Raw genomic sequence first — 9,914 nt, forward strand, 5'->3', positions numbered from 1 at the left:
TTTTTTTTTTTTTTAATTTAATTATTTATTTATTTATTTATTTATTTATTTATTATTATTATTATTATCATTATTATTAAACACACAACACATACACACAAAATACATTTTATAATTATTTTGGGTTATTACAGTTTATTTTTTTACTATTCCTCGATGACTATAGTCATATGAGTTGGCTTTTACTTCCTATAACATAACTCAAAAACTTTTGAGAAGTTCTAGAATTTTAAAGCTATTGCCACGTTAAAGTTCTTTGCATAGTAGAGGTGATGAGTTTGTGTATAAAGAATTCAATTTATTTTGTGAAGAATAGGACATCCACCATTTTCTTATTTATTATCCTATTTATTCTACTTAGTGAGCATGATATCGTTTATTGTGATCCAACATGAAAAAAATATGATTTTGCATAAATCGATCTTAATTGTACATTTAATTGAGTTATGTGGTAAAATTTTAGACATTTATGTTGAACCATGAGGGAGTAGCAAATTTGGAAACAGATGGGGGATGACATGAAAATTTTAAATCCACATCAGCAGTCCAAGTGGTCATTGACTGCCCAATGACGAACATCCTATGTGGACAACTTATTCCTTTTCAGCTCTAAAGGGGAACCCATGCTCAATATAAAAGCTACGTTCAATATAAAAGGTAAAAGAAGACCAAGAGGAGAGAGCCACACTTTGGGAGAAAAATCGAATTACACAGCAGCAGCCTCTGCTGCTGCAGTGAACTGCTGTGAAACCAGAGAAGAAGAAGAAAACCCTAATCCAGCAGCTGTTGATAGTAGAAGGAAAAAGAGACCAACAAGGATTGATTAGGGCAAAGAGGTAGACGTGAGAGCTCAAGAGAAGGGAACTTCCATTGACGAACGACAATAAACCGGGATAACTCTCTATTTCCTTATTCTCTTTTCTTACTCTATCAATTTTATATGATTAAGATGTGGTTCCTCTGTTTAATTCAGTTTGTATGGAAAGCTAAACTTTATAGGGGAGGCAAGAGAGTTTTATATAGTTTAAGTATGTTGACGGTATGATTTTAGTTTATTAAAGAGTTGTTGTTAATGATTTACATGTGTGTTTAATTAGCTACTTTACATACATAGTTGTTCTCTCAATCGAGAGAAGAGAGGGAGCAATAAAATCCTCTTTAATACTCTAGTTCCATAACAAGAGATTTGAAGGGTAATTGAAGGGTTAGGAATAATTCTTCTACTAGAGCCTTGTTCATAGAAATTACAACGATTATGGAAATACTCACCATTCATGACCCTCGGAAGTGGGTTTGGGAATCTATTAAAAGGAACTAAAATCTACTACAAAACTCAACAACTTATCTATTTAATCTCTCTTAACCAAACCTTCCTCATTAGAGTTGATTTTCTCATCATTTTTTGTTTTTCGACAGTAGTAACACTCTGTTTTATCTCCTTATGAAGCATAACATGGAAGAAAACCAATAAGTCATTTACAAATCTTTAGCTATGTTGCTTATGCATTAATAAATTCTCAACTTTAGATGAGACATAATCAAGGAAGAATAAAAATTTTGCGCATTGTTTCAGAGTCTATAAGTTAAGAAGCCGTTGAAAAAGAAAAGTAACAAAAAGAAATGGTAGAAGGGATGTAGGATGGGAGATAAGCTAACATCCCTTAACGGATATTTGCAAGAAGAGATCTATGTAGCATGACTAGAGAAATTCATAAGAAAATGCAAAGAAACAAAGGTATACAAGCTGGAAAAGCCATTGTACGGATTAAAGTGGGTCCCTTGAGCTTGTTATAGCAAAATTGATGGGTATTTTCAAGAAGAAAATACATGAGAAGTCGGAATGAGACTATTTTGTATGTGAAGGAAGGTATAAGTCATATTATCATTATCTGCCTTTATGTTGATATCATTTATACTAGCTCTTCTAACTCTATTGCAGATAAATTCAAGTTTCAAATGAAAGTGAATTTGAGATTTCAGATAGGGTTATTGCACTATTTTCTTGGTGTTAAGCATATTAAGTTCAAGATTAGATTTTTATTTTGCAAGAAAAATATGCTAAAAATATGGAGTAAATTTAATGTGCAATTGTGAGACTGCAACACTCATGAATATTAATGAAAACTTACGACATGAAGATGAAGTAGAAATGACAAATGCTAGAAGATTCAAAAGCTTCTTGGCAGATTGATCTACTTTACTTAATGCACACATGACTCGATAATGTATTTTCTGATGGTGTTATTTCTAAGTTTATGCAACACCTTCAAAGATTCATACTTGAGTAACAAATGAGTCTTGAGTTATGTTGCTAAAACTCTGGAGTAAGGAATTTGGTACTCTAAATCTCAAATATCAAATTATATGGGCTTACATATAGCAATTGAGCAAGTTCGTTAGATGATAGACGGAGCATTTCAACAAATATTTTCACTCTAGGATCATCGATAATTACTTAGAGCTTAAAAAAGCAAGAAACAATGACATTGTCAATTTTAGAAGCAGACTATGTTGCAACAACTTAAACAGCGTGTTAAGCTATTTGACTGAGAAAGTGTTAACTAATTTTCGACAAGAGTAAAAAGGAGCAACAGAGATATTTTGTGACAACAAAAAAACTATTTTATGACAAAAAACCCAACATTTGACGGCAGAACAAAGCATTAAACTTTGACATCATTATAGTTGTGATCTTGTTTGTAAACGAAGAAATTATCTTGAAGTATTGTAACACAAATGAACCGCTAGCATACATGGCTAAGGCTTTATCAAAAGAAAAATTATGCTACTTCAAAGGATTATTTGAAACTTTACATTAAGGGTGGAGTGTTAAGATGTGATTCAAAAAATTCAAAGTAAGACCCAATTTTGAGAAAGTTGGCCGTAGATGTGAGTAAAATAGTAACAAAACCTTTGATTTCATTTCGTCTTTTATGGTCTCTTTCTCAACATTTTGTCTTTTATGGTCTCTTTCTCAATATTTTTTTTATAACATTTTGAGATTTAATATCTTAATTTATTGATAAGAAATATAGATAAAACTGGGCTAATTAGCCCTGAGATAATATTGACTTAATTCTGTTGGATAACCATAAACTATCAACTAAAAATTAGTTGAAAGGATTGGAATAAGTTTAAGAGGTGATTTCTTGGTAGCATCCTCTTCCATACCTACATGTTCTTTCATTCCATCTGGGAGTTTCCAATCAAAGCACATCAAGAGGTTAGCCAGTGCCAACTCCACCGTAAGGGTAGCCATGTTCATTCTAGGACATATTCTTCGCTCGCCTCCAAAAGGTATTAACTCAAAGTTTTGTCCTTTGTAATCGATATTGCTTTCTATAAACTTCTAAAAAAGAATTCTTCTAGATCAGTCCAGGATTGTGGGTCTCGTCCAATGGCCCACACATTAATGTGAAGATGAGCCTTGGGGTTGATATCGTAACCGTTGAGCTTAAAAGAGGAGATGGTTTCTCTTGGAAGTAGAAGTGGGGCGGGTGGATGCAATCTCAGAACCTCTTTCACTACCATTTTTAGATACTCAAACTTTTCCTAGTCCATCTCTTTCACTGAATCTTCATTTATGCAACTTCTAATCTCATCTTTGGAGCTTCTTCATCACCTTTGGGTTCCTAACCAACTCTTGCCATGGCCCAAACAATTGTGCTTGCTCCTGTTTCTACTCCATCTAGAAAAATATCCTAGAAAACCATACATCCAAAGAAGAAGAAAATAAAACACAATGATAAAGAAGTGACTCCATGGTTATATCATTATTGGTGGGTCAACTATATTTTCGGAATAAGTTTAGGTAGAGATGTCTATAGGACGAGACCTTCTTTGTCCTCGTTCCTATTTTATATTTCAATCTTTATCGGGACGAAATTCTTCATTTATTTTGGTTGAGATTAAATTTCTCGATTTTAAAAATGGATAATTTCTATCTTTTCTAAGATAAAATATTTTAATAAATCCAATGATATATAAAGTGGGCAGGAATGAGAAGGAGATAATCGGTGCCCTTAGCCTTGTATAAACAAAATACCCAATGAACAATCTCTAATTTTAGGTTACCATAATGAGTGCTTTAACGCAATCTTTGGTGACTTTTAATGCATCAGATTCAGAGCTTTCCCTTTCCATTCTCAGCAAAACATCAACAATGTTTTCTTCCTTCTTAGAACTCTTCTTGAAGTTGATACGATCCTCGACTACATGTTGAAAAAAGGCATCCATTTCAGCAAAGCTCTTCTCCAGCCTCCCATGAACACCATTCAACCGATCAATAATCCAACCGAATGTAGGAATGAAATCGGTCATCGAGAAGCTTCCAATTGCTGCTAATGCACTATGCATAACATGTTGAAAGTGTTCATCATCTAATTTTCCTCCGCTGAAGATGCTTCCGAAAGCAACTCTTGTTATTATATTTGCGGTGAGAGAATAAGATTTGTCACTCAGATCAATTGGAGCTGAAGAAGAAGAGGATTGAGAGATGGAGTTTAGAAGGCGCCCCACTTCCTCTTCTCTAATTTCCTGAAAAGATTGAACCCGCTGAGCACTGAAGAGCTCAAGCATACAAATCTTTCGGACGTTCCTCCAGTGTTCACCGTACGGTGATAGATTTAGGTCCACGAAGTTGTAGGAAAATCTTCCACTACCCGTTAAGAGAGGGCGGCAGCAAGAAGCAAGGTCATGAAATTTAAACAACTCTCTTGCAGCAGCGGCAGAGGAGATCACGATGGTTGGGACAGAGCCCAGTTGAAGGAGCATGACGGGGCCATATTTTTTTGAAAGCTGAGAGAGAGAGCGATGAGGGAGGGAACCAAGGAGGTGCAAATGACCCAACAAAGGAAGCTTTGGAGGGGTTGGAGGAAGAAGCTTGTTGTTGGGTTTTGCCTGTTTTCTTATGGTTTTAAGAAGCAATAGAGAAGAACAGAGGAAAAACAGAGGAACCCAGATGAAAAAATCATTAGTAGGCATCATTTTATCAACTCTAAGCATTTCCAAGCTCTATTTTGCGAGATATAAAGAGTAGAATGTGGAATGAGTAATATTTGCGTGTAGGGTGATTGAGCTATTTTGGGCCACAGAGACTCCAATAATTGTTCTTTTACAATATCATATAGATTTGTAGTGAGAGGGATGGCTTTAAAGTTGGTATACACATTTTATGAATGCATTTTTGTTTCCTTTGGAAAACCTTCAAATGTCAACAGGTTTGAAGCTATGGGCTGTTTCATTATCCATTCAAACCTATCAACTTTTGTTAAAATAAAATGTATTATTTTTTCTTATTCATTTTGTAATAGTCAAATAGATCTGTATGTTGTGGAGATTAAAGGGGATCAAGATTTAATGTCGGCCACAAACGCCTTTGGTCGGGCCGATAAATTATTATGTAAAAATCAGATTCGTAGATGAATGAAATTGAGATCTCAAGGGGAGACGTTTCCATTATAAATTCGAGAATCAATTTTGTCATTCCTAAGTTTCAATCAATTCTGGTTAGAATTGCATCCAAGCCATTCAATCAAGTCTTGATCAAATTCGATGGTGAAGTGACTCAATTTAAAACAAGGTTCCAAAATCTTTGGTCGTAACAGTAATCTAATTTTAGTCTTCCAAATTTTGTATAAGGAATTGTTAATTATTTGATACCAGAGTTCTTGCTCCAACAAAAGCTTGAATCATTGGACTGAGGATGAGGGTTGCCTTATCACTATTCTTCAAGAATAGAAGAATAAGAGTCATTGGACTGAGGATGAGGGTTGCCTTATCACTGTTTCTCAAGAATAGAAGAATAGAAGAGTTGACGTCTTTTAGTGGAAGAAACTAAAAGTGATAATATGTGAATTATACTGAATCAAAATGATTAATAATATCTTCTTAAAAAACATTATTGAAAAATGAGTCAAATTTCATAAAAATGCAACAACATCATATGCAATAAAATTGGTAAATATTAATTGTAATTGTGTTTTCTCTACTCATGCTTTCAATAATTTGTTCTAAATATTTTTTCTTGTCAATGTCTTATGTTTAAGACTTATAATTTTAAATCTTCTAGATTTTAGGTTTATAACCAACTCAAAGTAATATTATTAAGAAATTAAACCAAGAAAGCAACTCTTAGAAATCCCTTAAGAAAAATGAATAATGGTATCCATTTAAAACTTTAGAACTTTTTAAATCTATCACATGAGCATAGTAAAAGACCAAAACCATAAATAAATTTTTTTAACATCCCAAGAAAACTCGTTTGAGAAATGAAAAAGGTCTTAGTGTACCCTAGCTTGGAGTAAATCTAATTCGAGGAGTTTTTTTTTTGTGTCGATTTCATTAAATTTAAATATTTCTCACAAAGCTATAGAGAAATATTGGCAGTAACTTAAATTTTCATGTAATGCTTTAAATGGCTTGAATAAGGTTTTTTTTTGCATTCAAATTTATGTTGTAAGGTCTCGTATGTACGGCTACAAGTTCTTTTTTGGTCCTTATTTTAATCTTAGTCCAATCTAGTGAATATAGTATGAGACAAAAAAATAAATAAATAAGAAAGATGTTTTTCTAAACGACTAAATTGCACTCGTTTAAGAAACGAACAAAGTTGCTAATCGTACTTCTATGGAAAATGGCCTGCGAGTAAAACCACTTTGGAGTGCCCTACTATTGAATGTGAGTGTCAATTTCATCAAACTTGAATAGTCCTCACAAAATTATTAAACTGTAACACAAGTTTTTAACCTAATGCTACAAATTCCTCAAGTAGGATTTTTGCGTTTGAGTTTGAGTTTGAGTTATAAGGTCAAGTGCATATGACTAACGATTTTTTGGGTCCTAATTTTAGTCTTAGTATAATCACCGGTGAATATAGTAAGAGACCAAAATGTGAAGAAATCTCTTCTAAACGTTCCAACTACACTTGTTTGAGAGAGAGAGAGAAAAAAAAAAAGTCACCAATGATACCTTTATAAAAAAAATGGACTAAAAGACATCTCCGGAGTGTAACTAATTTGAAATATTTTTCTATTACATATATGGGTCAATTTTATTAAATGTGCCGCTTAAAAATGTATATCATACTTTAATCATAACAAATTTGATCTTCCTTCTTTCGAGACTTTGATACTCGATTCCACCTGTTTAGTAAGAATTGTTGGAGTCCTACATTGACTAATTAAGAAGAAGATCCGGGTGTATAAGTAAGGGATACTATCTCTTTTGGTACCAGACTTTTTTGGAGAAACTAAAAACAAAGTAACGAGAGTTGATGCTTAAAATCGACAATATCATTCTATTGTAGAAATTCGTTGTTCTATCTCTAGCATTGGTCATACTTTTATCTTAACCAAATTATGTCAATAGAATTCTTAAAGATCAGATAAAGAAGTTGTCAATCTCAAAAATGTAATTACATCGAGGATTAGTGATATAGCTCTATTAAACTATCAAATAGTCTGAATAAGATTTAATATGGTTGACAAAGAGTCAAATTTTTCTATATTAAATGCATGTTATTATCTCTCACTAACTAGTTAGGCATATTATTATTTGAATAAAGTTTTGTGGTAAAAAAAAGGATTTATTACCTTTTATTATCATAAATAAATATATATTCGAATTAACCCATCCATAATTTGAAACAAATAGATAGATCCAAAATAAAAATCTTTTTCATAAAAAAAAAATAATAAAACGATAAAAATATACATGAGTATTGATAGCTCGTATTCTTTTATTTCACTTGCATGGAAAGCTACTATTGAATTATAGATGTAGATAAAGGATATAATTCTTGGTTTACCTTGGTACTAGCAGCTCGACGAGAAGAGGAAAGAAAGAGTCGGTTCGTTAGGAGCAGGTTTTGTTTTAAATACCCGAAAGAGGATGAATGCCTAATGCTAATTCGAAACTGGTTGGTATCGTTAATAGTTGATAGTTGCTGGATAGAGTACTCAACATTTTCTACCTAATTTTTTTAAGTTAAGAGACTCAATTAAATAATTTGGTTGCTAATGTATTATTTTTCCATAGCTTAGGTAAGAATTATCCATATAGTATTTAGATATCGTCTAATTGCAATGGATATCCATTAATAGAATCCATTATTTTTTTTTTTTTTGGGTAAAGTTCCCTAATATAGTTATCAACTGTGAAACATAGAAAAGGTAGAATTCTACTTGAGATACGGAAAAAATATATATATATATATTTCTATGCTAGTTTTTTTTAGTTAGACACTCGGATAAAAAGTTCAAATCTTTTGATCTTTTAGTCAATTGAAATACGCAGGCTAACCCCCAAACTCAACAACCCCATCAAGACCCTTCTGATCCACACACGTATTATGAGTCAATTACTCCATGGTAGCTAGCATAGCAATCTGCCACTAGTAAGGCACCACGTTTGAAGAAAAATCACCAAAACCAATATCCTCCGCTACCCATTCAATCACCGCCACACATCATTGTAAACCACTATAGTGCCAACCTCTAGACCCACTTGGGAAGGCACCACGTTTGAAGAAGCAGCAACGACAAGTTCCATATGCAGAGGCTGGGCATAAAATCACCTGACCAAATTGTGCATCAGTCACATCCTAGAATGAAAATTCTCAGACAGAGTCTGGATAAATAAAATTGTTTATGAAAAATATTCACACTCTTTATTAATCGAGAAAAGATTATAAGATATGCAATAGGGGGCATTCATAATAGAGGGGACAATTTATTCTTGAAATATCTAATCATTTATTCCTAAGATACCTAAATTCTTTTCTTAAAAATTATATACTTATTCCTAAAATACCTAAATCATTTTCTTAAAATAACTAAATCATTTTCCTAAAATGGCTATCAACTCATAAAATTATTTAGCTTGACCAGATTGAGTTAGTGACGATAGTTAACAATAGAAAAGTAGGTCAATAGAGGGGCAAATGAGTCATTTTGTTCCTAAACCTATTATAGGGGTCCAAATGCATCCCTAGCACAAGCCTTACAAAAGAGAAAATACAAAGAGGAGAATTGAGAGAAATTGCATGAGAAGAAAAGAAAGCCGCCACATATCTCATCGGAAAAATCATTGTTGAAGTTTGCTCGTGAGCAATATTGATAAGCAAGGACTCCACCTTAGAAGGAAAGGGAGGTTTTGAGTGGTGGGAGCCCATTTTCCATCCAGAATCGAGGAAAACCTGCGAGGTAAGATTTTGAGTGTTCATCCTCATACCTAGTTTGTTCTAGTAAATTGAGATATGAAACTCCAATATGTTCATCTAGGGAGGTTACTCCACAAATTCCTTGAAGGAGATTCCGAAACCCGATCTAAAAGCAGAGCTTCGAGAGTTGTTCAAGAACAATAAAGAAAAGGAATGAACCTACTTTGAACAACTTTGTTGAAGAAATCGTCTTGATTTGAGTTCTAAATCGAATAATGCAAAACAATGAAGTTTAAGAAAAACCTAATCCAATTTGTGTTTGCAACTTCCAGAAGGAGAGATATAAATTTTCGGTGAGCCATGTGTCAACCGACGTCACGATCATCGTGTACCAATTAGACAGAGGACATGCGTTGCTCATTATGTGGAGAATCACGGCTCCAGCTAGATCGCAACACACAGCTGGTGCAACCCGCATTCCAACCCACGACCCGTGGTTCAACTCGATTCGACCTCCAACCCATCAGTCCAATTGACCCACGACCCAACTATTGGAACTTTTTTTTTTCTTTTTTTTTTTCTAAAAAAGATGGGTCAAATTGTGAAACTTTTACTACCTTGATCAATGTTCATCAAAGGTGGAGTATGAGTTTGTTGATATACTCGAACCTACTAGAATGGAAAAGCTAAGAGAAATTGAGAGGAAGGATACAAAGTTTTTTTTTTTTTTTTTTTTTTTTTTTTTTTTTTTTTT

At 33.3% G+C, this 9,914-nt stretch overlaps 2 protein-coding genes across 3 annotated transcripts in view; both read right to left on the bottom strand.

Moving 5' to 3' along the window:
* LOC111458145 (cytochrome P450 71B35-like) overlaps window positions 1-9,914 on the bottom strand; it is a 40,466-nt gene that overhangs the window by 19,910 nt on the left and 10,642 nt on the right. The window lies entirely within an intron of this gene.
* LOC111458153 (cytochrome P450 71B37-like) lies at window positions 4,026-5,024 on the bottom strand. Its single transcript, XM_023100635.1, has one exon. It carries the CDS (start codon window positions 5,002-5,004, stop codon window positions 4,066-4,068), a length of 939 nt encoding a protein of 312 aa, XP_022956403.1. The 5' UTR covers window positions 5,005-5,024; the 3' UTR covers window positions 4,026-4,065.

This window comes from Cucurbita moschata, unplaced genomic scaffold (genome assembly GCF_002738365.1).
Source record: "Cucurbita moschata cultivar Rifu unplaced genomic scaffold, Cmos_1.0 Cmo_Scf00021, whole genome shotgun sequence".
Lineage (NCBI taxonomy): Eukaryota > Viridiplantae > Streptophyta > Magnoliopsida > Cucurbitales > Cucurbitaceae > Cucurbita > Cucurbita moschata.